This window comes from Myotis davidii, unplaced genomic scaffold (assembly GCF_000327345.1).
Source record: "Myotis davidii unplaced genomic scaffold, ASM32734v1 scaffold189, whole genome shotgun sequence".
Taxonomy (NCBI): domain Eukaryota; kingdom Metazoa; phylum Chordata; class Mammalia; order Chiroptera; family Vespertilionidae; genus Myotis; species Myotis davidii.
The window spans coordinates 4893824-4920408 of record NW_006383017.1 but is presented as its reverse complement, the minus strand read 5'-3'; the positions used below and the strand labels follow the sequence as shown (position 1 = coordinate 4920408).

Below are 26585 nucleotides of genomic sequence, written 5' to 3'. Positions count from 1 at the left end.
GCTTCAGAAAAGCCCCAGGGCTTTGGTGAAGGCCTCAAGGAAGAAAATGGAGAGTCCAGTAAATGCCAGCGCAGGGGCTCCAGCCTCGCTGGCCCGATTTCCTACTGTGCGCTTTACCTCCTCCGAAGGACGAAGCTCAGGCAGGTGGAGTCGCACCTGAAGTACAGCGAGTGAGCAGGCAGCTGCGATGCCAAATCAGGCCTGCTGCACGCAGACCAGCTCTCCTGCTGCACGGATTACTCCCCTTCGGGAAAGGCCAGATCTGCTTGCTCTTTCCTTGAAACCGCAACGAATGAAGCCAGCTTAGTGAAATCCGTGTGGGACTACAGCAGCATGTGAGCCTGCAGCGACTGTGGAACAGCGTCCGATCTCCAAGGCAGGGAGTGCTTTCTGTTTACCAGAGTGCTGATGTAGATGTGCCCAAGGCTGCGAAAACGAACTGCTGGTTATGGGTTTCTGCTTTGGAGAGAGCATTCATGACAGTATCAGAAGCAGAGGCCACTGTGCTCCTGGCTGGTGCTGAAGGAAAGCAGTCGAGCCCAGACACCGTCCCAGGAAATGAAAGGTGGATGGGGCAGAACTCAGACCAGTTCCCCCTCCCAGCCCACTGCCCAAGAGATGTTAGGAGTCAAGGCTTGTTTCCTTTTCCAGGATGTCCTTTGTTCTGCCCTCCTCCACTCCACTCTCTACCCTGCAGCTGCTGAGATCTTTCCAGAATGCATTGCGTCCCTCCTCTGCTGAAAACCCTTCAATGTTCTCCCTTAGAGTTCTGGATCACAGCCCCCACACAGGGCTTCCCTCGCACACCCACCAGCAGCCACCTTCTCACAAAGACCCTCATTCATTGTCCTCTGGCAACTCTACATGTCCATCCTGCCACCCGAGAGCTTAGCAAGGCTGCTCTCTGCCTGGGCCATTCCCCCCACCCGGTCCTTGTGAAACTCTACGCATGTTCAGGACTGAAGCTCCCTCACATCTCCCTAACTAGCTCAGGTCCCTCCGATAAACGTTCTCAGGGAATCCTTGCCTCCCTGTGTTGCACACAGCATAGTTGGGGAATGATTATTTAATGTCTGTCTCTCTGAATAGAGTGTAAGTTTCTCAGGTAGGGGATGTTTCTGCTTTTGCTTACTCTCCTAACCCCAGTGCCTTGCATAGCGGTGGGTATATGGAAGGTTCCAGAATAGTGGAATGAGGGTAAGAGAATGGAAACACTGTGCATTTACCCCTTGTTCTTCCATTGTTAAAGCTAAACCAGGTTCTATTGTTGAGATTCTCCATTATCCAGCCAGCATTGTATGCAATAACTTTATTAAGATCAAATAGATATCACAATACAGATTTATCCAACAGGATCCAGAAATTGGTTACAGATATCATCTAACATTGTTTTGTGTTTAAATGTTTTCAACATCACAGATCACACAATGAGTTCACTACATTGATACCAACTTTTTTTAGAAATACAGCTTTCCCTCACTGTTGGGCCCTCGTGTTTCAATTGAGTTAAAACAAAGAAGCAAAGATTGGCATTTTCTTGATAATGTATTCATTCTGGGGGATCTTTCATGAGAACCCTCTTTGGAATATGGAGTGGCTTTTGGAAGTATTTTCTAATTAATGAGTAACATTTAAATTAGAATTAGTAAGTTGAGTTGAGGCTTGAGAATTTTTAATAATTAAGTTGATGAACGTATTAACTTTATAAATAAATAGGTTTTAAAAGTTTAGTTGGTAATTTAGGTCCTGCAGACTATCTTCTTTAATATGTTAACACAATAGCTTCTTGACTATGATGTCTGATATCTACATCTCTATTATTCTAAGAAAACAGCACTTTATAAACACAAAAAGTTCTTGGGCTTTTTGTTCTTGGCCCATAGGATAAGATCCACAAAATACCATAGAAAGTTACAGGAATGTAAATATTTAGCTAAGTAAATAGAATAAATATTGGGTAATCACCATATATTAACATTGAATATCTACTAATAGGGATAGAAGAACCCCGAACCTTAGTTACAATGCATTCAGAACTGGAGAAGCCAGAGAGACAAATTTACAAGTATACGAAGTATGAATATTTTTTTGAACATCCATTTAACAAATTCATGGTGCAAACTGGAAAATTTTCATGAATTCCATTAAAATGTTCATTTTGTGAGAAAAATGCCTATTCATGCACTAAGTCATATAAGTATCATTTATGAAGTAAAAAAAAAAAACAAGAGTAACTGTCTGAAACAAATACTTGAGACTTAATCCTATAGGGCCTACACCTCAAAATAATAATACATGCACATTGAGATACACCAAATTGTCTTATAGAAATCATTAAAATGACTTTTGCAGCAAAATGCATAGGAAAACTCAGTGCTATTTAATTTACTTTATGCATATTACATACTAGAGACTTTAAACTACAACATATTTCTACTATCTCAACACACATACAAAACGACCATGTATCTGTGTATATAACAAGGTACAATATCCAATTAGCCATCTTTGATGAATGACATATCTCCTCATGTCATCTTGTCTTTAAGTACCCTTTATCATGACACAGCCTTTCTGCCTTAATGAGGATTACAGATCTCTGATTTACATTCAACACTCTCTGCATGAATAAGTGATTGAAATGCATAAAAATTCTCCTGCCACTGGAAGATGGCGAGGCTATCTCCAGAGGATTGCAAATACTACCCTGTTAAATCGGATTGCTGAAGGAGGCAGGGCCACTGGACTGTTGGCCAAACTCACCAGAGGCTGGCCCCAAACTCTCCTGCTGGCTGTACCCGCCTCCGGACCCATAGCTGTCTTGGTTGTACCTTCCTTGGTTATAGCTGCTAGAGTGCTTCTCCATTGGGTCTGGAAGATACCTCTGTCCTGAGGAATGCCAGCCGGTCTCCTTGAAAACAAACCAGATGTTTCCAGCCCAGAGAATGAAGTTCAAGAATCCAAAGACCTAAAGGAGAACAAAAGCAAATCTATAATAAAAGCGTAATATGCTAATTAGACCAGACATCCTTCCAGACGTCCTTCCAGAAAATCTTCTGGACGAAGCCAGGGCTGCGAGGGAAACCCAGGTCCTGGGTGCCAGAGGGAAGCCAGTGCCAGCAGCTGGGCGAAGGAAGGCCTACTCTTACACGAATTTCATGCATTGGGCCTCTAGTGAATTAATAAGATGTGCAGAAACCCAAGAAAAACCTCAATTTCACAATATGAAAGATCACTTATTCCCTTCAATGTTGAGGCCATCTGAATGTTGTTGAGTGCTTACTACATGTGAGGCACTGCATAAAGGAGTTTATGTATATCAATCAGCTAGTCTAAGTGGAAGGTGGCATTATTATATCCATATTAACAATGTGAAAACTGAGGTTAAGCAAGGCTTAAGAATCTTGTTCAAGGTCACATAACTTGGTAAGTATGAGATCTCAGAGTCAAAGCCCTGTTCTGTCTGACTCCATAGACTGAGTTTCTCTCTTCTAGCTCCCCAAATGGGCATTCCTCACGGTGTGTAAGGGGTACAGGATTATTTTCATTTTAATGATGGTCCATTAATTTACCTTCATTTTGTGGCAAGAGGTACTCTTTTTCTGTTTGTTGTAATGATGTAAAGAAAATGAGTCCCTTGAAGAAGAAGTATGGGAGAGACAGTGGTACGGGGTATGCAGAGAGCATGTATGTGATTGTGTGCAGAGAGGTGGCACATCCGTGCCTCTGGCATTCAGGAGGGAACACTAAAACCGGAGGAGGAACAAAATGCAGGTTTCAGAGGCAGGAATGTTTCCTCAAACAAGGGGTGTGAGGCCTTGCTGTGCAAATTCCTCTTTTTCTCCAGGTGTGTCCTGGGCGGGTGACCAGGTGTGAAGAGTTGGATGGGAGCAGAAGTGTTCATGGCTGCCAGGGGCCCAGACAAAACAGTGGTTCTGCAGCCTTCCCCAAGGCAGATGGCTGCCCTGGGCATTAACCCCCGGCAGTCAGTTTAATGGCCCCCATTGGAGCCAGGTAACAACAGTAGCATACAAAACGGTGACATTAAAGTAAGTTTAGTAACCACTCCAGCCAAAATGCACTTGAGCCGTAGCCTGGAGTAGGGTGTTGCAAGTCCTGCTGGGTCAACATTGGCCCCTTGGTTGCTGAATGGCGGGTGGTCCAGAATGCCCTGGGGCTGCGAGTGGGGAGCTAGTACGGTCAAGATGAGTGGTCTTGGGGGCGTGGAGCAGGACCCACTTACCAAAGTATTTCCGTCTTTTAGCGGCAGGTGAATCAGGCAGACCGACTGATTGTCAGCCTTGCAGGCGCCTGCAGGCTTTGGAATCAGAGGGGCCTGGGCTTGGCAATTTCTTGCTCTCTGACCTCAGACAAGGCAGCTAGCCTCCAAACCTCATCGTATGAAATGCAAACAATTATTCCTTCCTTGGGGGAAGGTGTTGCATAGAGCAGCTGGACAGTGTCCAGCACGTTAGTAAATGCTGACCGAGTGCTAAGCTATGCTCGGAACCACTTCCTGAAGTATTTCCATGAATTGTTTTCAGTTGACTCTTCTGCGGCAGCAGAAACAGAAACAGGGCTTAGACAGTGAGGCCGTATTCTTGAAGATGTCAAGAGCCCAAACTGAGTTTCTAAGCCCCTAATTGATCTAATTGAAGAGTGGTTTGTCCAGACCTCCCACCCTCCCTTCCTCCGACCCTCGCTCCTATCCCGTCTGCTTCCTTTCCTTTAACATTGACTGACATTTACTTACTATTACTTTGTGCTGTGCTCTAGGCTCCTTGCTGAGGGAGATACAAAACATAAATAAGGCACTTATACTAGTGTAATAGCTGCACCATCAAAATGAATTGGGTAAACACTGACATGACTCTAATTTACATAGAGGACCTTTTAACTGTGTGTACACTAACTAACTAGGACATTTTCCATCAAAAGGGAGATTTTGGTTAAATTGTACTTCTGTACAAATGTGTCAACATTATATACAAGTAGAAAAATTATCAAGGAATCTTTTCAGATATGGAAGGTGCGGGGGGCTGCACCTTTAACTGTTTTCTAGTTATTGGTCTCTATTTTTCCCCTGATGCTACTTGGTTGCTAAAAAAGGAATACTCAAGAAGAACCTGGAAATCAGGGAAATGCAACTTAAATTAAGAATGTAATCAATGTGCCCATATCTAAGGAACAGCGATGTCTCACTCCATTCATATCACAGAGATAGCAGGCCTCGAGGCTGGCACATTTTAGGGGCACACAGGCTCTTGAATATTTTCTTGCCACTGAAACTGGAGTGAGGATTTTGATTCAAGCTCAGATGTGAGGACGGACAAGAGAGAGACACCAGGTACCATGAGAGAGGGGAGATGAAATATGGATGAACTGAAATGTGTCAAGATCGCCTATGGTGAGGCTGGTGACACCGAGTGGAAATCATGGATAGAAGGGCAATGAACCTTGGTAAGGAAAGTTGAGAGAGTGAAAAACACTCTTTTCTTTCCCTTGCGAGGCCCTAACACTATGTGAGATTTAAGCAAATAAATGCACTTTTTGTAGCAGCTTTCCTTGGAAACTTACTGAGCATTTGCCAATGCTGGGCACTATGATAAGTACTTAGATATTATTGCATCAAATCCTTTCCACAGTCTTGTGAGGTCTCTTTTATAATATCCCCAATTTACAGAAGATGAAAAACTATAGATTTTGTAGACAACATAACTAAGTTTAGGAAGCTTACTAAATTTGCCTGAGAACAGTCAGTTATTGAGCAGCGGAGCCAGAATTCAAATGCCTGCAGATTCACTGAAAAAACCCAGCCCTTCACCACGTCAGTGGCGACAGCATTAGGAGAACTTGGCTCTAGTCTGGCATTGCTGTCACTGCTCAAGAAACCTTATGCAAAGCCCCCCGCCTCAGCTCCCTGCATCTGGAACAGCTGGATGGTACGCCTACCTATCAGTGTTATGGAGAAATTATAGATGCCAAAGTGCTTTGAAGAAAGTATATTGTTACCCAGTTACAAAGTATAGTTATTTTGGCCCAAGATGAGCTAATGGGATTCTACCAGAAATCCGGGGTTAGACCTGAGGGGCTTTTTCTCAGTCCGAGACATTTCTGTAAAAAGAAATATAAACACAGAAATTGTACAGTGGCAGTCTTCTCTTGTGTGAGCAGAAAAAAGAGAAAAACTCCCATCTGATAACAGGGAATCCTGTGGCAGCTATGCAGGCAGCATCAGAGATGGGGGAGGGAGGATGGGAACTGTCCCATTTCCTACCAGCCTTCCAGGGCCCTGGCCCTGGGTCCTGCCTTTGGAAGAGACATTTTTAGTATTTTTTTTAATTATTTTTATTTTTATTTTTGTTAAAAGCTAGCTCAGTATGATTCGGAGCTGAATGAGTTTGCAAGGAAAAAAAATGGCTGTGCTTTTCAGACTAACGTACTGTCCTGCTTTTGGGAATAGAAATGTGATTGCCCTTGCGGAGCTCTCTCCAGGGACTCTGCATTTTGAGCAGAGCTATGCAACTTGCCATCGACAGCACCTTGATGGGACCTTTCTTCGGTACCTGACACCTGGAACCTTGATCCTGCCCTGGACCCTGCTGTGTGTAAAGCCTGTTTCTTCGGGTCTCATCAGTTTCCTCCGCTACTAATTTTCCTGATAAAGTGCGTCAGAGTCAGTTTCTGTTACTTGCAACCCTAATATTCTAATGCACACAGATGTTGGTGCTAGAAGTGAAGGTGCGAAGAACAGACTGTGGGGAGATGAGGATTGTTTTGTAGTAACCAGTGTGAATGGAGTTTTCTGTCACTAGGAACTGGAAGACCTTAACTGATATGGATCTATAATTATAACAGGGTTGGATCCCCGGTCAGGGCACATACCCAGGTATCGAATTGGATCCCGGGAAGAGGGCATGTGGGAAACAGCCAATAAAAAATTACCAATAAAAATTTTTTTAAATGACTGTGAGACACTAATACATAGTCTGTTTCCAAGTTCACTATTTTACCCAGGCAAGATTCACAGCCCAGCCACCAGGAGCTGATGTGCAACCCTCCTCCCTTCTTATAAACCTTCTCAGATTAAATTTCAGAAAGCTGCAGGAGCATAAATTAACCTTGAAGCAAAGAGAATTATTTTCGGGGGCTGCTAAAGAATGCTGTTCCCTCAACCAGCGCTGCTGAGTCATTTATTTTCCGATAACTACTATTCTTTTTGTTGCCAGTATAGCTTCTGTCTTTCTCAGACATAGTTTCTTTCTTTGGAATAACACAAGTTCTTACACTAATACAGGAAGAATCCAATTTAGCAACCTGCTGCCTGTCAGGTTTTCTGTCTTCCTGGAAAAGCTATCCATTTGATGAGAATATCTGACTTTGTTTAACTAATATAGTGCAGCTTTTCTGAAGTTATCAAGCAAATAAACTGGGAGCCTAGAAAAGGTAAAAAGTCACCATAACATTTGTAAGTGCTTTCTTATCCGATGCATTTCTTTCTGTCGCCTACCAAGTCTGGGCATTTTTCTTTAGACAATCAATTGGATGTATTCTAGCTCTGTGTGGCTTGAACAATGTTTTCTTCCCAGTAACCTTTAGGCCATCAAATATTCATTTTTAACTTCTGGCAGGCTTCAGCCTTAACATTCAGATTTTATATCGGCTTCGGGCTTAGAATTTTGATTTGACTGTCATCCAAGCAACAGCTGCCAATTCCTGCCGAGCTCTCATTAAGAACTTTGTAATTGGCAGCATTGAAGTCTATGGGTTCTGACAATAGTAACTTCAGGACCAAAGGGTCAGCTTGCACAGGGAGTGAAATATCACCTGTTAGAACGGCCTAGTTTTGGAGGCAGAAACTTCCAAGATGACTTCTGAGCTGTTTTATTCACTTGACAGGCAAACAAAGAATTGGCAGATAAAGCACAGGTGGGAACATACCACAGACGTGTTTAAGCTGGACATCACGGGGCTGTGGACAGCCATGCACTTGTTGGATGGCTGTTTGCAGGCTGACATCAGTAACAACACTTCTTTGGGATCCGTTGCGACCTTGACATCAGACAGTCCTTTTGCCCATGCTGATGAACCCACCAACCACAAGAACGAAAAGACTACGGTGACGATGAAGTCCTATAGAACAAACAGAAAGATAAAACAGTGAAAGAAATGTGAATTTTAGAAACAAATCATTTAGTTTATACAACTGTTTGGTTTGTCTTCTGGAAAATTCCAAGATCCCATAGCAATGAAACCAAGGAAAAGTTGAGAAACAACAACAACAAAGTTTTGTGATATTACACTTATATGTCTATAAAATCCTATATAATAAAAGGGTAATGTGCAAATTGACCCTAATGGCGGGATGACCAGAACGACTTCTTGACCAGTCACTATGAGACGCACTGACCACCTCTCAGTCCCTTTCTCCAGCTGGCAGGCTCTGATTGCCCTATGGTGAACAGGGAACCGGGGTGGGTGGTGGTGGGGGAGGGTGAGGAGGGGGGCAGGGCCGGCTGCAGGCAGCCTGGAAAGATGGCCCTGATCTCAGGCCAGCCTAGGAACCCTACCACTCACGAATTTTGTGAACCAGGCTTCTAGTAAGTAATAATAGTAATATTTTTCTTAAATGCTTACTATATCCCCAGAATAATGTTAAGTACTTATAACCCTCACCTAATTGCTCCCACAAGACCCCTGTAAGGAGATTGCAATCATGATCCCATTTGCACATGGCAAACTCACACAGAAGGGCTGAACAGCTTGTCTGAGATCTGCATGGACGATCAGTGATGGTATGAGAATTCAAACGCAGGCAACACAACTCCTGAGTCCATGTTCTTAACTACCATGCTATGATGGTTTCAAATATTTAAAGAGACTTGCTGATTGGTAAAGACTTCTAAATGGTAATATTCATTCATTCATTCATACATTCATTCTTTTAACAAGCCTATGCATTGTCTACAGCATGCTTGAGACTGTGCTAAGTGGGGGACAATAATAGCTATAATGTTTTGAGTTCTTTTGAGAGATTTTATATGAAATTATCCATAAAAGTGTCATGTTAGCATTTTAGTGACATTTTTAGGATGAGGAAACTGAGGCCCAGGTACATCAGGTAACACATGGAAAGCAGTAGAACAGAATGCAAATACGATCTGTCTGACTTAGAAAATTGTCTGATATAAGTTCAGAGGAAAGAAGCTTCTTTATTCACTTCAAGCAAAATCGCTATGACATAGAGGATGAATACTTTCAAGAAACATCTCCAAGTTTCCGATGATATCCTCCCTTGAAATTTAGAGGTGGCAGGGGTGGGAGTCACTGTCCAGACTTCAGCAGGGGTTAATTTCCAAAATACATAAAGAAGTTATACAACTCAACAAAAGGAAGATAAATAATCCAATTAAAAAATGGGCAAATGCCCAGCTGGCATGGTTCAGTGGTTGAGCGTTGATTTATGAACCAGGAGGTCACAGTTAGATTCCTGGTCAGGACACATGCCCAGGTTGCAGGTTCCATTCCAATGTGGGATGTGCAAGAGGCACCCGATCGATGATTCTCATCATTTGTTTCTCTCAACCCAGACAACTCAACACCAAAAGGTACCTCCCAAACTAAAATAATGCAATTAAAAAGTGCAAAGGACCTGAATAGACACTTTTCTAAAGAGGCCATGCAGATGGCCAAGAGACATATGAAAAAATGCTAAACATCACTAATCATCAGAAAAATGCAAAATTAAACCACAATTAGATATCAGCTCATACTTATCAGAATGGTTACCATCAATAAATCAAAAAAACAGTAAGTGCTGGTGAGGATGTGGAGAAAAGGGAACCCTTGTGCACTGCTGGTGGGAATGCAGACTGGTGCAGCCACTGTGGAGAACAGTATGGAGTTTCTTCAAAGAATAAAAAATGGATCTATCTCTTGACCGAACAATCCCACTTCTGGGAATATATTTTAAGAATCCTGAAACACCAATTCCAAACAATCTGGAAACTTGGAGATGCTACTGAACATCTTATCCACCTCTTTGATTTTTACGTATTTGTTAGCTCTTCCAAAATATGTGGGGGGCTACCATTGACACAACGAGGTGAAAATGCTAAAATCTAGGCAATTACCCACCAGCTTTGTCTACCTGACGTGAAACATCTGGGCCTTGTGACCATATCTGCAGAGGGAAGGCTGCGTGCAGATGAAAGGACTGGAGGAAGTGTGGCACACAGGGGCGTGGCAGGAGGCTCAGAGTCAAAAGTGGCCAGATCTGAACTTGACCTTCCACGGGTACTCTGAGGTACAATGTTCTCTCATCATGTAAACAAAACTCCGCCACCACAGTCTTTTATGTATATAAAACTTGGGACTCAGATGTATATGAGATAACACCACACACACACACACACACACACACACACACACACACACACTTTTTAAGAAAGAGATAACACACAACTATCTTTTCCCTCCATACAATGGCAAAGAGTAAAGTCATGGATAATTAAAATATCAGGTAGTCTTAAGTCATTTGCCAGATCAGCCGAATCAACCCTGGCGACCAATGGGGTGACAGATGTCGCAGCCAGATCGCCCTCACATCCTTAAGTCATTTCTTAATTTGTCTAAATATTTTTAAGTTGCCCCCACCACTAACCTACACTTTAAAATGGATGTGTATTATAGGAAATCATTTCAAGGAAGTTACACGGAGAAATGTTGACTCAGAAAATGCCGGCAGAACTTCCGGTTGCCACCTTCTGAACCCGGCTCTATGCTCTCTTGCCATCACCTTCACTGAAAGTGGAAAAAAAAATGCGCCTCTCCTCCTCCAGAATTACATAACCTTAGAGTGGGAGTAACTGCCGAGATAAATCCGGGCTGTCAATGACTCCTTTGAAAACATAATCCTGTTAACTTACTGTTCTGCACCACCAATTACCTCCCAGACAGGGCAGGGAAGAGTTGATTTGTGTGGCTGGAAATAATGCAAGAAAGCAAAATGGTCAGGGGTTTTACAGCTCTCTGGGCTTCAGTGTCTCTATCTGTAACATGAAATAGGACTGCCTAACTCAAAGGATTGTTGTGGAAATTAAACTTAAGTAAACACGTTAAGCATGGAGATGGGAACACTCTAAGTGTTGAGTTAATGGGTGGGATGGTGATGGTGGTGAAGATGATGGCGTGGCTGGATTTTTCATGGTGAATGATGTTGGACCATAAATTCAGCTACAATGACTTGGTTGTTTTTTTTTTTTTTCCCCAATCTGTATTCTAATGTCTTTTGAAAATAGATTCATGCTGAGGTTAAATTCATATGGCCAAAATTTTGCTAATACAGTCTAAATTTTGAGCCAGTGGTTCTTTATACGTAGAGCTTCAATAATACTTTGTGACAACCAGACACATGCACGTGTGTGTGTGTGTGTGTGTGTGTGTGTGTGTGAATATTTCACCTGGCTGCAGTGCATGATTGGAAAAGAGCTGGGTGGCTGGGTTAAGACATGTAAGGCCATTTGAAGATGTTCTGCCTGAGAGAATGAGCCACTGCTCTGATCAATGCTCACTCAGGAGGCACATAGCCTGTGCTAGCCCAAGTCTGTTCCCAAGTTGGTCCCATTCACGAGACTGTAGTGTTTCCTTGGGGATGGGACAGTCTGAAGCACTTGTGTCCCTGTGCCTCACCCAAAATCTGCCACATATACCAGTTCTCATATATACCACTGAATGGAGGAGAAAGGATAGAGACTTCACATTTGGCTGAGTCACTTAGAGGGAAAAGCATTTGGATTTCAAAAATTGGCCTGTTCCCTAAATTATCTCAAAGATATAAGAAACTCTAACACTGGCTGCCTATAAAAAAATGAAGTGACTGAAAGATAGGGATGGAATAAGGTTTTCTTTTTGGGGGGAGGGCATTGTTTTTCTTTTTCTTCTTTTTTTAAATATATCTTTTTATTGATTTCAGAGAGGAAGGGAGAGAGAGAGATAGAAACATCAATGATGAGAGAGAATCATTAATTGGCTGCCTCCTGCTCGCCCCCTACTGGGGGGATCGAGCCAGCAACCAGGGCATGTGCCCTTGGCTGGAATCGAACCTGAGATCCTTTAGTCCACAGGCTGATGCTCTATCCACTGAGCCAAACATGTAGGGCTATTATTTTTCTTTATGCATACCTTTCCCCTTTGCCCTGTGTACCCTTTTAAACGGTGGATTTGAAAACGTTAGTATAATTTTAGAATAGGCATATTTTACTGGATTTGACCTTTGGCAATAGTGAGAAATCTTCTGTTTAGGGGAATGATTATGATTATATTTCACACTTCCCTCCCACAAATATTTTTTTTTTGCAAGTGAGCAAGAGGTGTTAGCTCAGTTAGGTTCATGAAAAGAGCTGCTATTTTTTAAGCATTCCTTATGCCTTTCTAGAATTGAAGACCCATTATCCTGTCATGGATCAACCCATCTGTCAGCCCGCAACAGATGGTTAGAATGAAGAACTTCTAAATACCAAGGAGGAAACTGTTCTGCACTTTGCCATCCGCAGCTAAAATCCAGCCCGACTTCAGAAAAGTCCTTTGCACGCCCCACTCAGCATAGGAAGTGCCAGTGAGGAGAATATTACATTTGAATTACAAATTAGATGCCTTCCTCAAAAAGGTGGCTCTTGGGCCCACAGCGGTTGGCGTTTCTCAATTAGTTGGAGGGAAAGATACCTGGTTTGAGTCTCGGTTATGCTGCTCCTTGGCTGCGTGGCCTTGGACAATTTCTTTGACCATATAGACCTTTATTTCCTCGACTGAAATAGTAGAGAAGTAGTGGCTTATCTTAGAGAGCTATTGCAAGATGAAAAAATGAGGATAATCTATGGGACAGTATCTTACACAGCCAGGCCCCTGGTAACTGACGGAGATTATTTTCACCATCAGTTCTTCCCTTCGGTTCTTATCCCACTTCTTGTGATGTTTACTCCACGTCAAAGGTTCCACGTCTTTGGTGGCAAGGTTTGGGCTGGGTGCATGGGGCAGAGGAAGGCCCACGTGTGCAAGTGCAAGGTGGGCCTGGAGCTGGGGGAGCAGCTGTCCTTCTGCGGTGTGTGCTGTGTACAGTGCCCCTCGATGAAACGCTGCGTTGTTTGATGTGTGCACAGGAGGATGGATGGGCGGACCCATGGAACTGCACCATCATTGCATCCTAGGCCCTAATCAAAAACTGTATTTATTGATTTCAGAAAGAGAGACAGAAACATCAATGATGAGAGAGAACTGGCTGCCTCCTGCACAACCCCCACTGGGGATTGAACACTCAACCTGGGCATGTGCCCTGACTGAGAATTGAAACATAACCTCCTGGTTCATAGGTCAATGCTCAACCACTGAGCCACACTAGGGGGTCTAGAGTCTAGGGGGTGCATGTTCTTGTAAGCTGCTGGTACGGGGGACTTCTGTTCAAACCCTCGTAAGGAGACTAATCCTATGTTTTCTTGGTTTTCATTTTCAGGCTGGATAAAATACGTATTTGTGACTCTTGCCCTGTTAGCCATAAATATTAGTTGCACTGTAACTTAGGTTTCAGGCCTCACCTAGCTGAGTGCGCTTCATTTTGCCACTTCTATCCTATTTCCAACATATAACTGTGAGAATGTAACATGCACAGTTCTTTCCGGCGGGCGTTTTGGGAGTTCAGTGTCCCGCTGCCCTGTATGATTTGTCTGTGCTCATGTCTGTGCTGAGAGGGAGTGGCAGGCCTCGAGAAGCAAGGCGTGTCCGAGAGCAGGGCGTGCCCACTGTCTGCCAGGCCTCGTGTTGAGCTGCAGATTCCCATTCAGTGGTCTGGAGGGGGCCTGAGAGTCTGTGCTTCCGAGTGACACCAGGGCTGCTGGTCTGGGGACAAACATTGAGAAGCAAGGTCCTAGCCTAGGGGGAAATTCCCTCCACAAAACGTCCCCGGCCACGGGCACCTCTGCTCTCCAGGGCCCCACTCCAGCGGGCTTTCCGCAGCACTGCACACGCTGCCGCTCAGCCTCATTATCATAGGTCTGTCTCATGTTCCCAGTTCCCTTTTTAGATTAGTCTCTTGTTACTTGCTGTCTTCTATCATTTATTGAAGAGCTTCTACATAGCACACACTCTGATAAGTGTTATCTTCATTTAATTCTCAGTGAGAAGGCGGATGCTGTTACTACCATTGATTAACAGGGGAGGCTATAGAGGCACAGAGAGGTTACGTAAGCTACCCAGGGTCACCAGCCAGCAAGCAGCCTAACCAAGACACAAACACAGTTTGGTTCTGGAGCCGGGGCTGTCGCTCATCCAGGCGTTGCTACGATTACGCCTCCCTGGAATGGTGCCTGGTGTCTTCATAACTCCTGCAACACCCTTTCCAGGGTTATACCTAACACTTCCAAGCCGATAGAGCACACATCCCTTGTACAAGCAAAGAAAATGCAGAGAAGCAGTTTTTATCTTATTTTTCCCTTTTTGAAAAATATATTTATTGATTTCAGAAAGGAAGGGAGAGGGAGAGAGAGAGACAGAAACATCAATGATGAGAGAGAATTGGCTGCCTCTTGCACAACCCCCACTGGGGATTGAACCCACAACCTGGACATGTGCCCTGACCGAGAATCGAAACATAACCTCCTGGTTCATAGGTCAATGCTCAACCACTGAGCCACACTAGCTGGGCTGTTTTTGTCTCCCCCCCACCCCCAAACTGGCTGCTTAATAAAAACTGTGGAGCTGAGTGTCGGGAGTTAGGACTAACAGCCTCAGACAGCAGTGCAATAACATGCGCTCCACCAAACTGCACATTAGAATCTGGCTGTGAGCAGTTCTGCTGCGTGGGCACCGTTTGACCTGTGCTATATTAAAATCTGCTATAATGAGATCCCATTATATGCCATATTGCATCCTGTTGATGAGAGGAACAATTAGATATTACAAAAATGAAGGTTCTACATATGATGTTCTTAATCACAATAAGGACCCTGATTCCACACAAATTTGCAGAAATTAGCTGAAGATGTAATAACCTTGTACCAGTTGGCAGAGATGCCCTTAAGTGCTGCTTATAATATCGTATTATGTCTTTAAAAAAATTTTTTTTACTATCTCCAAAATGAAACCAAATAGAAAGAATTTTTTGTTGTTTTGTTTTTGGGTTTTTTAAGTGCACAAAGCAGGCTGCACCTCATTCTGGAGGTCCACACGCACCCTCCTGGTCCCATATTGCAGGAACCACCCCCATGCTATTTGTGCACCAGGGCCCTGGAAAACACCTGGGAAATAAACACAGCACAAGGACTTTGATGATTTTGAGAGAACGCAGAATTATGGTACCTGTACGGTAATGGTGTATAGCTTACGCTAAAAATAAATGCATACTTGCAATAATGATTATCTTTGAAAATGTGGTGAAAGTATGAGTGTTGAATCATACACATGTGAAGATGTGTGCTAAAAGCCTTTTGTAATGAGAAAGTCATCAAGAGTCCAAATAACCTTTTAAAAATATGTATTTCTATTCATTTCAGAGAGGGAGAGGGAAAAGAAACATAAATGAATGAGAATCATGATCATAAATGGATGAGAGAGGGGAAGAGAGAAAGAAACATAAATGGAAAGAGAATCATGCCTCCTGCATACCCTACATTGGGGATCCAGCCCGAAACCCAGGCATGTGCCCCGACCAGGAATCGAACCGTGACCTCCTGGTTTGCAGGTCGACACTCAACCACTGAGCCATGCCGGCCTGGTTCCAAATAACCTTTGATAAACCTTTCGAGTCTCCCATAGTGAGTGCGTCTTGCTTCTGTGCACACACCAGTGTGGGCTTGTGTTTGGGGGCAGGGGTGAAGAGCGCGGCTCTTGGCACATGGAAATGCGTCAGTTCAGGGGGCTGCTCTCACCGCGAGGACCACGGAGGAGCTGAGGGACCGGGCAGCTGTGCCGATCTTTCCAGGGGATGGCAGGCAGGCCTGCGGCTGGAGATGCTGGCTCCCCTTGTTCTCTAGATCTGTCTTGTGTGTGTTGTGTTATTTTTTGCCCCCCCCCCCTTCTTTTATAAAAACATTTCACTGAATGACTGAGAATGCGTCAAATGCACACACAGTGTTGTGTTGTTGGTTTGGACTGGCCTTGAGGTTTTTTGTTTTGTGTTAGTGACAATCTCCCAGCCCACCTTCCTCAAAGGTTGGAAAATAATGGGTCTCAATCTAGTGCTCCTTTGAAGCAATTTGGAATGGAGGCTGGGGGAACCTTGCTGCGGAGTTAGTATGCAGCTTTCTGACTGTCCTCTGGACAGTGGGAGAAACGCCCTTGCAGATCCCTCCTCCCCGCTTCCCCATCTCTCCGGTTTCCAGGCGCCAGGAGGGCAGTAGGCACAGGGGTAATCCCTACAGCTCTGGATTCTTCTTCTCTGACTCACTGTATGATTTTAGCCATGATCCTTCAGCCCCCTCTCCCTTAGTTCCCCCATCTGTAAACGAGGGACAATTACTACCTCATAAAATTGTTCTGATTAAGTGAGATGTAATATGTAAACACTCACTCCATGCCTGGTGTATGACAGATACTCAATAAATATTAGCTGTTGGCGTGATTATTCCCAGGTATAGGAGACACAGGGCAGAACTGTTTAACAATGAGATTTCATTGTCAAGAGTGCATTTCCAAAGCAGGTCTAGAATGAGAACAACCCCCCTGGCCTTCAGGACTGACTGAGAGTGGTGGCTGAACCTCAGAGGCTGACAACATGTTAATAAAGGCTGACGTTGGCATTGGGTTCATGCTCCGGCTTCTTCTAAGCCAGGCAGCAGCTGCCCAGCTGAGGTCCTGCCTCGGAGGCACTCGTGCCGCTGTGTGCCTGGCTCCGTGGGCACGTCCTTTATGTGCTCCGGCTGTACTCCGCCGGTCCACTCCCCACAGGCCACGCCTGACTCAGGGTTGTATTGCTACGAGCAAGGAATAGTTATTAAAGTATTTTTCTGAGTCACATTTTTTGTTGCCCCAGGGCACTTAATTCCATGCATTTTGGCAAAGACACGCACTTTCCCACAAATAATGTTGTATTTACTGAATCACCCACATTTTATCAAAACAAATATATTTTCCTCAAGACAAGGAGAACGTTCTCAAAAGAACGTTCTATTCTACAGAGGTTTTGATGATTTTTACTTATTAACAAAAAGTAATTAAAATAAAGAGCTTTGGTTTTCTAATATTCACTGACTTCTTTGTTTCTAAACACAAAATGGATGCGAGGACTAATTTCACCTCGGCCGTTAGCGAGCTCCTCGCTCAGCTGGGTCACATAATAGCTATTTTGAAGCATGAATGCTGCTCACTTTGGCAGCACATATACTAAAATATTAAGCATGAATGGGAAGACCTTTCAAATGAAAATTCTTAATCCATTTTTAATAATTTAAAAATAGAACAGTCTTCCACCCCACCCTTGGCATTCAAAACTCAGGCAAAAGACCAGACTGTTCTTCCTTAAAATGATAACAACTTTTTTGTTTGCTTATTTGTTTTTATAGCTAGATATGAGGAACCAACCTCAAAAAGAATCTGAAGTTACTTATGTTCTTCAAGTGAGAACTAGGAAAATTAGTTAGATAATCCAAAATGATACAAAACACCAAAAACAAACAAACAAACAAAAAATCAGTAAACTGCACTGATCACACATCACTTTTCGCCGTGTGTCAAGTGACCTTCTAGACACTGGGACACAGTGGACAAAAGCAGACAGAATCCCTGCCCGCAGCACACTTTCTTGTGGAATGAGCTGCCCCTGTTAAGTGCCGCTCATAGTATCATATCATGATAGACAACGAACATGGTAAATAAGTGAAGTATTAGTGGTTTGGATAGTGGTAAGTGTTACATGAGAAAAAAACAACACGGGGCAAGGACAGGAACTGATATGATGGGAGAGTGAGTACTAAATCCTAGGTTGGGTAACCAGGGAAACCTTATTAAAAGGCAGGTTTGATGAAAGACCTGAAGACAATAAGGGAGCCAGCGTGTGGCTCTCTGGGTGGAGCCGTCCAGGCAGAGCGAAGCGCCCGCATGAGAGCTCTGAGGTGGGAGAGAGCCTGGTGGGTTATCAATCTAGAGAAAGGAAGGCTTAATTAATTTGCTTGAAATCACTTCAACAGCGGTTCTTTATGTTTTAGGGCCAGAGACCCTTTATAGGATGTGATGACAAACGCATTGATCCAGCTCCGGGGAAGTTGGATTTGCGGGAAGGACGAGGAGAGATGTAGGAGAGGGTGGTCACACCTCCACAAGGGGTGACAGTAGTCTGGATTATGGAAGCGCAGCTGGAATCAAGGAAGAGAGGATCTTACTAATTTAGAGGTGGGGCGTGTCATGCGGAACACCCAGGACCTGGCTGGGAGTTGGTAGATGCATTTAGTGGGGCCCCGGACTGGGAACCTGGAATTCCAGCGTCTCTGATGGCAGAATGTCCCCCGGCTCAGCATCCGCTTGGTGGTCCTGCTCGGAGAGCTCAGGAAGCTCAGGCACAGGCCAGCCAGGCCCTTGGATGGTTATTTTATCAAGACACAGCTCTGGGCTCTGTGTACCCATTTACAGCATACACATGAGAAGAAGTCCCCCTGGACGGGGTATTTCTAAATCTCTTTGGCTAGGCACGGTTAAGGGAAACCTCGCCTTTGTTCATTTTTAAATCTCATAGATGGAAGATCCGACGGTCAGCACTACTGCCCAAGTTAAGTTCTCTTTGAGAGTCTCTTCCTGCTTAACCCTCGCACTTGGGACTTTATGAGATCATAACCCCTCTTTTCACCCTTCCCCTCTCTCACATTCTCATCCCCCCATAACCTCCTGCACATCTCAGATCCACATCCCACCTCTTTGCTGCTATCTCCACATGGGTGTCCTCCACTCCTCGTGTGAAAAGAGCTCCTCGTCTCCAGCCCTACTCCTGCACTGGCAGGTACCAGCTTGGCTGAAAGAAACTCCCAGGTTCCACCGGGAGCCTGCTGAAGCACCCCCTCCCTGCCCCGCCCTCCCACTTTGCTATGGGATAGTGTACGGTGGCGGTTACCAGCACAGGCCTCGGATCAGACAGATCTGGTTTCACATCTGGCTAAGCCACTACCTGCCACGTTACTGACCTCAGGACTCATCTGAAATGGGAATAAAAATACATAGGATTTCTGTGAGCTTTACTGAAATAATGTAGGCGAAGCACTTGGTTTCATGCCTGGCACATAGTAAGTGCTCATGAAAGAATTTGTGTAATGATTAGAGTCTTACTGCTTTTTCTTTAGACCATTTCAATCGTCTCCTAATCAGCCCTCAACCACTACTACCAGCAAATTATTTAATTAACATAAACTTTTTATTTAAAAAATTTTAAAAATTAATCCTTACCCGAGGATATGTTTCCATTGATTTTTAGAGAGGGAGGGAGGGAGAGTGAGAGAAAGAAATGTGAGAAAAACATTGATTAGCTGCCTCTGCCATGCACCCTAACTGGGGACCAAACCAGCAACCCAGGCACATGCTCTGCCTGGGAATTGAACCTGCAGTCTTTTGCTGTCTGGGACTGTGCTCCAACCAACTGAGCCACCCGGCCAGGGCAACATAAGCTTCTAAAAACACAGGTTTACGAATACCCTTCTCCAACAGAAAACTTCCAATGGAATAAGTAGGTATCTTAGTATTGATCCTGCCTTGGGATTTTTATATTTTATTTTTACTTTTGAAGAGGAAGCAAGCACCGGAGGTCTTTTTATAGGATGTAAACCCATGCTCCACAATTAGGCTCTTCCCACAGCCTCACCTTCTAGGGCTTTCACCTCTAACTTACATTTGCCCTCACACATTCACATCCTCACTTACACACTCATACCTACCCTCACACATGCAAGCGCACACACACATACACACACGTACTCACGCTCACATACGCACACACACACTCACACAGGTGCACACACACTCCCTCTGTCCTCTTCCGCTCCTGGCCCCTTATTTGATGTCTTTCCTCTTGGAAGAAGCTTACCAGTGTATAGAAGCCCAGCCTTCATTCTCACACTTGACCATCTGTTCCTCAACACAATTTCTCAGGTTGGATCCATCCTTGCTCCTTCTTGCCTCCTATACGATGATTTGCTTTCCCAGCATTCTGGCCCGTGGCACCGTGGATCACATAACCCTAAAGCCAGGACTCTCTTATCCAACTGCCTCTGGGTCTCAGAGGCTAACCTCGCATTTCCACATGGTGACTGCTCAATAGCCACTGTCTGTTGGGTTCAGTAAGGAAGGCCGCAGGCTCTGAGATGAACTGTAAACAGCAGGCAGCATGGAAGCTTGCGTTCACCCAGCCACCTGCTGCTCCCTGGCTCACAGTTTACCTTGCAGGGAGTGTGAGAGTGCATCTGCACAGCCATCTGCCTCACCACGTGCCAGCAGGCCCAGGTGCCCCCAGTCTGTGTTTCATACACCTTACACTTCCTTCTCCTCACCCGTGAGCCTTTTTGGTATTTGCCACCTGACAGTTTAAACCAGAGATTTAAAAACAGGTCCAACCAGCTTGGCAAGTTCAAAAAGGAGGTGTTCGGGGGTAGAGTGAATGTGGAAATGGACGTCAGTGGGTCAGTGGGCCACAGGTGTGGGAGGCCCACCTTTGTCCTGGTAGATGATGCGTTCTCCAATGACTGGAAGGAGATTGATAACACATTCGCTCTGCATGCAATGCTGTGGTCTGGCCCGACATACTGCTAAGCAGAATGATGGCACACTTTTAAGGAAATCAAACAGCTCCTTCTTGAAACTTGGAAAGTCTTTCCAACTGAGAATTCCCTTCCTCGCTTTGGGTAAGAGAAATGGCCAAGAATGTTCTAAAATTAGCGCCAGTTCCCTTGCCCTCAGACAGATTACCATCTGGTGTTTCTTCCATGGACTCACAGAATCCGGCTGGAACAGTATCTCAAATACTGGCAGCATCTCAGCCTGAAAGGTTCACTTGGAACCAAACTCACAAGCTGTGAAGTCCCTACACCTACGCCCAGGTGATGGGCGCCGCTGAGCTGGAGGCGAGGAGGATCCCCTTAACCTCGTCTCGGAAGAAATGCAGGTGACGGTCTCAGCTGGGGCCCTCTCTGCCGCAGTGTGTCAGATGGGACCACAGAATGAAGAAAGTCATTTTACCTAAGATTAAACACAGCACCTTTATTGTCACTAATACTTGTTCTTAATAAAACCATGACACTCTGGATCATAAAGAAGTAGGCACTGATTTTCACAATAACTGGCCCTAAAGATGATAAGCGATTGTTTTTTACTGAAAGAGAGTTTAGTACAAAAGGAAAAGAATGTTAACTCGAAGCCTCAGTGTTTCTTTCAAAGTCTAGGCGTGGAGAAGTCGGAACCTCACCTTGTCTTTACTTCACTCTTTAGCAAGTTTCTGCGTAAGATCTTCCTGACCCCCTAGCAATGCATGCTCGCTGCTGAATGAAGAGAATTCCACCCGCCCAGAAAACAGGAGGCCCAGACCTTCTGTTGTGTGTCTATGGGCTCGATGGTTAAGTGTCTTTAGAGTAAACTGACAGTCTGCTTATGTATTATTTGCTCTGCGAAGCTTTGCCCACAATCCCAAGTCAGATTAAGCCCACCTTTCTGTCTGAAGCCACAGTGCAGCTGGGAGCTGTGGGAACCATGTCTGGGAAAGGCTATTTGTACCTACAGTCTCTCACTGGTTCCTGTGCAGGGAGGACCCCTTGGTGGCTGAGCAAAGCTAATGGGTGTGGATATTCACTGATTCACTCAACTATGTACTGAGTTGTGTTCTATGTGTCAGGTGCTGGAGAGTTGGTGGGCGGAGGTTCCAGAAGCAGTAGAGAAAGTTGCGGTCTTGGAGCTCTCAGCAGAGGGTGGGTGTGAAATCAAAGGCTGGAATGAAGAACAAATCCCTCACAAACTTTCATGTATTTATTCTTATTAGCTTTTTATTCTTATTTTTAGGATATAGCAAAAAATAAGAAATGGTCTCTGCACTCAAAGATCTTACAATATAGTGGGGCAGGCTGATATGTAACCAGAAATAATAAACAGAGAAATAAGGCTCATAATGGGTTTCTCCACTGCCACATGACTGACATTTTGGACTGGAAAGTTCTTTGTTGTGCTGGGGTATCCAGCACCCTAGAGTGTTTGGCAACATTCCAGGCCTCTACCACTAGGTGCTAGCAGTACCCTCTCCAGTAGTGACAACCAAAAATGTCCCCAGCCTATGCCAGATTTCACCCTCCCATCCCCCCATGTCCTGTCCCCTGGTCTCTGCCATTGACAACCATTAGTTCTAGTTAAGGCTGGACCCCAGGCATCATGGCAGGAACACCGAACCCAGATCTGAGCAGTCTTATTAATTCTTCATCCTCAACTCCTAGTTGATCCTTAGTTAGCGCTTGATGAGAGAATGGGATGCATAATATCATACTGTCCTTCGGGATTCCCGGGACAAAGCCTGGTAAACTAGGGGGACCTTCAAGTATGAGGCTCTAGACAGAACTTGGCCAATAAATTTCACTCAGAATCACTGACCCCAACATAGTTCTCAGGAACACCTGTGTAGCCCCAAAGGGACTTGCCCCCAAAATGTCACAGTTCAGATTTCTTAGCAATTATTTTCATGTTAATAAACACTGACTGTCAAGCACTTTGGCAAATATCAGGTGCATTAAATGTTGAATAGTTATTATAAAGCCACATAAATATTTTAGATTTAATCATCCACAGCAGGGAAAGAAAAGAGCCCAGATTCTAAGGGGGGGAAAGAAAAATAGCCCTGACATTCAACTAATGGCTTCACCAACTGATGCACCCACCCGGGAGCTCCAAACCCAGTGCATGCTGGAAGTAAATGTTCTTTGCAAAATAGAGTTAAATCTATCCCAGCTTCGGTGGAGGCATCCTATCCCAAAGTCAGCTATTGTATTGACGTAAACGAGGACAAGAAAACTCACAGCACAACCCATAATTCTTTTCTGCCCTGAACCAGACTGACATGGAATAATGGGACTGCAGGGTGGCAGCGTGAGCCCTTTCTTCATGGCCTTTGGATGTGCGAGGTGATAATGGAGCTTTCTGGAACAAGCTGAGTGACTGTGGGCAAGTGACAACTTCTCTGAGCCTCTATTGGTAAGACAGGGTGTGACGAAATAGTGATTTCAAAGCTGCTCACAGCACTCATGATTTTATCCGCAGTTTTACTTTCTTAAAAACTCATAGAATTGGGGGCATCACGGCATTAATTTTTATTTGGGGGGTTGGGGGCATTAGAAACCAGCCTCTCAACCACCCTGACTGCCTCCTTTAAGAGGCTCCCTGAAGTGTGATTCCACCTGGCAGAGCAGAGTGCTGAGGTTGGCAGCCATGCGGGATGAGCGGGGGTGATCACCTGCTGGCCGGAGCTGATGCCACTCTCCCCTCACCTGGCTGGTTCTGTGTGGCCCATTACAGCAACTCATCAACTGGAACCTGATCCAGCTGGTAGCCCGGCTCTGCGTTACCCAATCTTCGGACAGTTTTCAGAAACACCCTCCTTTTCCCAAAGACAAGTATTCCCAAGCAATTGCACAGAGGCCCAGTGATGTTATTTAAAAGTTGCAATTAATAATAAGCTTGTCCCCCCCCCCCCCCCATGGACCAGTTGTTCCCTTAATTGTCAAACTACAAGGCCTTTGCTGACGCTCCAGAGGTTCAACTTCATTTCTGGCTCTTAGAGCACACACAAAACCCAGCAGAATAGCTGCCTCTTTGTCTTAATGTTGTTGCTCAGCTAAAAAAAAGAAAAAAAGAAAAAGAAAACCAAAAAAAACTCCTTCCTCATTTAATTCCTTCAGGAAGCGCCTCATTCTCAGTGCTTATTAAAAATGGGAAGGCAGTCCTGGGAGGCTTCTAGGGGTCTAAGTTCATAAAGTGAATATGCATAAAGGCAGCAGGAGATCAAGTTTTTATAATTACACCTTGTCAGGCGTACAGTTCCTGCAGTAAAATCAGCTTTGATTTGGGCTGATTTAATAAGAGCCGTTCTCATTTAAATCTATCCCTTCGCTTCTACTTAGTTGTTGTTCAGGTTTAGATGGGGAAAATGGCTTCCCATTTCCCACTTTCACAAACCAGTGAGGATTCTGTATTTCCAAACAAGGATGATGAGATAACATTTAATTCCTGACCTTTTCCCTAATTCAAGAGCTTTGGGGGAAGGGAGTATTTCTGGTTTGGAGAGATAAAGATTAAATGAGAGAGCAAAAGAGGATGGAGAGAGAGAGGCTTCGGTGAGCATGCCTACCGCCACGCCTTACCCTACATCAGCAGGCATCGAGCTTTGTTGCAAGAACAATGCTTAAGACAGAAGAGGAGAGTTTGGATAATCTCACAGCAAAAAAGGCAGTTAAGAGGATATACCAAAAAAGCATAGACTGAATTGGAATTTTGATGAAAATGAAGGCCTGTCAGAGCAATTTGCTTCAATAGGTAGAATCAATTGGACAGATTTTAAGTTGAATTACAACCAAATGTGGACATATGGCAGCATAAAGATCTCTCAGGTATATGTATGATTAGCTTAAACTAAAAGTCTGAATACAGTTACAGAGGCATGTACATACAAATTGGAGCTTGGAGTTCATTCCTTTAATAAGCATTTACTGAATTCCTGCTATTTCCTACTTAGTGCTGGTTCTTCAGAAACAACAAAACTAGACCAATTGTCAAGATTTTCATTTTCCAGCATAGGAAACGGACACATATACAGAAAAGTAAAAATGTGGCATTGTCCTGTGAGCACAGATGTGGGTGCGGTCCCCTGGTCCAGCCAGAAAAAGATTTTCTTCCAGAAAATTTCATTTGTTGTGGAGAAATAAGTTGACTTATCTTCCACCCACCTCAGGAATCCATTCATACATAGTCTATCACCAAACTACTTTATATCAGCAAGAGTTAAACATCTTTGTGAATTAGCTTCATTTTATTAGACATAGTAGAAAAGAGGTTTCTGTTACTTTACAAGCATTTGGAAATTATCTGAATTTTGAAAACAGAATATTACCAATTCTCTGCTGCTCTCTGGGGGAAATTCATATTTGAGTCATTCGAGTCTTTAAGAGAATGGCTCTTCCTCAAGAGCAATTCTTTACTTTTCTGATTACATATTTACCAAACAACCTCCCACAACCAGGAAACAGAGAAGCATCAGTAACCAGAGGCTGAAATGATGCTTCAGAAGTTTAAGAATTTGAATTCACCTTGATGAAGCACAATGATGAATACTTCTTTTAACTGAAAGGTATGAATTAAAGCAAATTTCACTTGTCAAAGAAAAGCAAAGATTAATACGATGCTGTGTGTACTACCATATATTTTGATTCCATTTCCCTCTTACAAAATGATTTATCAGAACAAAGTGCATAACATACCTTCACCTCCTTTGGTTGGGCAGATGCCCCTGTACAACAGAATGCATGCTGTCGGCAGTATTTGAGAAGAACTGGGATCCAACATTTTGAAATAGCAAGTTCAGTTTCTTCTGGGGTCAGTTTCTTCATTGTCTTAACAAGGATGTTGGGATTTTCAAAGTCCTGTTGCTTAAGGTGTAGCAGTCCTAATGGATACCTCAACATCTACAGACCCAGATCTAGATAGTGCATACTTGCATTTTGGGGAGTTCTTTCTATGTTTCTTTTGGAATATACATTCGCTATGTACAGCCAGTGCTAACTACAGCTCCTGGCACACAGTAGGAAGTCGACGAATGCTTACACATATCCTATCCTTCATGACCAGCGTGGAAGGTCATTGATTTCAATTTTAATACTGACTTTAGAGAACTACAATGTGTTAGAAATAGTCCTTATCCTTCAGATGTTTAATGTTTAGTAGTGGAATCAGAAAAAAACACATCTAACTAAAGTACAAAGCAGGAATAGCTTACACACAAGGACTTCCACACAGAGCTGTGGGGGTTTGAGGAGGAAGAAGTCATCTATCTTCAGAAGGAAGGATGTGGACAGTGAAGAAATTCTTCATGGAACAGACAGCCTTGGAGATGATTCTCTGAGGAGGAGTCACATTTTGATTGGCTGAGATGGGGGAGGAAAGGAAGGCCTTTAGGTGGCAGGGACTCAGTAATGATGCAGGCATAGAAATGTAGGCAGCATGCTGAGGGAATGGTAAGCAGTTCAGTTTGGCTAAAACATGAGCTGTAAGGAATGGTTTAAGTCGGCTCTGGAGAGTAGGTGAAGGGTCGTGGCTTAGGAGGGCTGCTAATGCTGGAGTGAGGAGAATATTTCCTATAAAGCAGAAGTGCTAATGCCTAAATACAGCTACATTTATGATGATGGAAGAATGGAAGTCAGGAGGTAGGAGACCATCAAAAGTCTCCTTAAATTTGCCCAAACTGGTTTGGCTCAGTGGATAGAGCATCGGCCTGCGGATTCAAGGGTCCCAGGTTCAATTCTGGTCAGGGGCACGTACTTTGGTTGCAAGCACAGCCCCAGTAGGGAGTGTGCAGGAGGCAGCTGATCGATGCTTCTCTC

General features: G+C 44.2%; 1 protein-coding gene across 2 annotated transcripts in view; it reads right to left on the bottom strand.

Annotated features, from left to right (window-relative positions):
- Positions 1–1292: 1292 nt before the first annotated feature.
- SYNPR (synaptoporin) overlaps positions 1293–26585 on the bottom strand; it is a 158765-nt gene continuing 133472 nt past the window's right edge. For both annotated transcript variants that reach the window (XM_015558252.1, XM_006779139.2), the window contains exons 4-5: positions 7942–8133; positions 1293–2968 (exon numbers count right to left, since the gene is read on the bottom strand). In XM_015558252.1, coding sequence (XP_015413738.1) covers positions 2711–2968; positions 7942–8133 — 450 coding nt within the window. In that variant the 3' untranslated portion in view covers positions 1293–2710. The remainder of the gene's footprint in view (positions 2969–7941; positions 8134–26585) is intronic.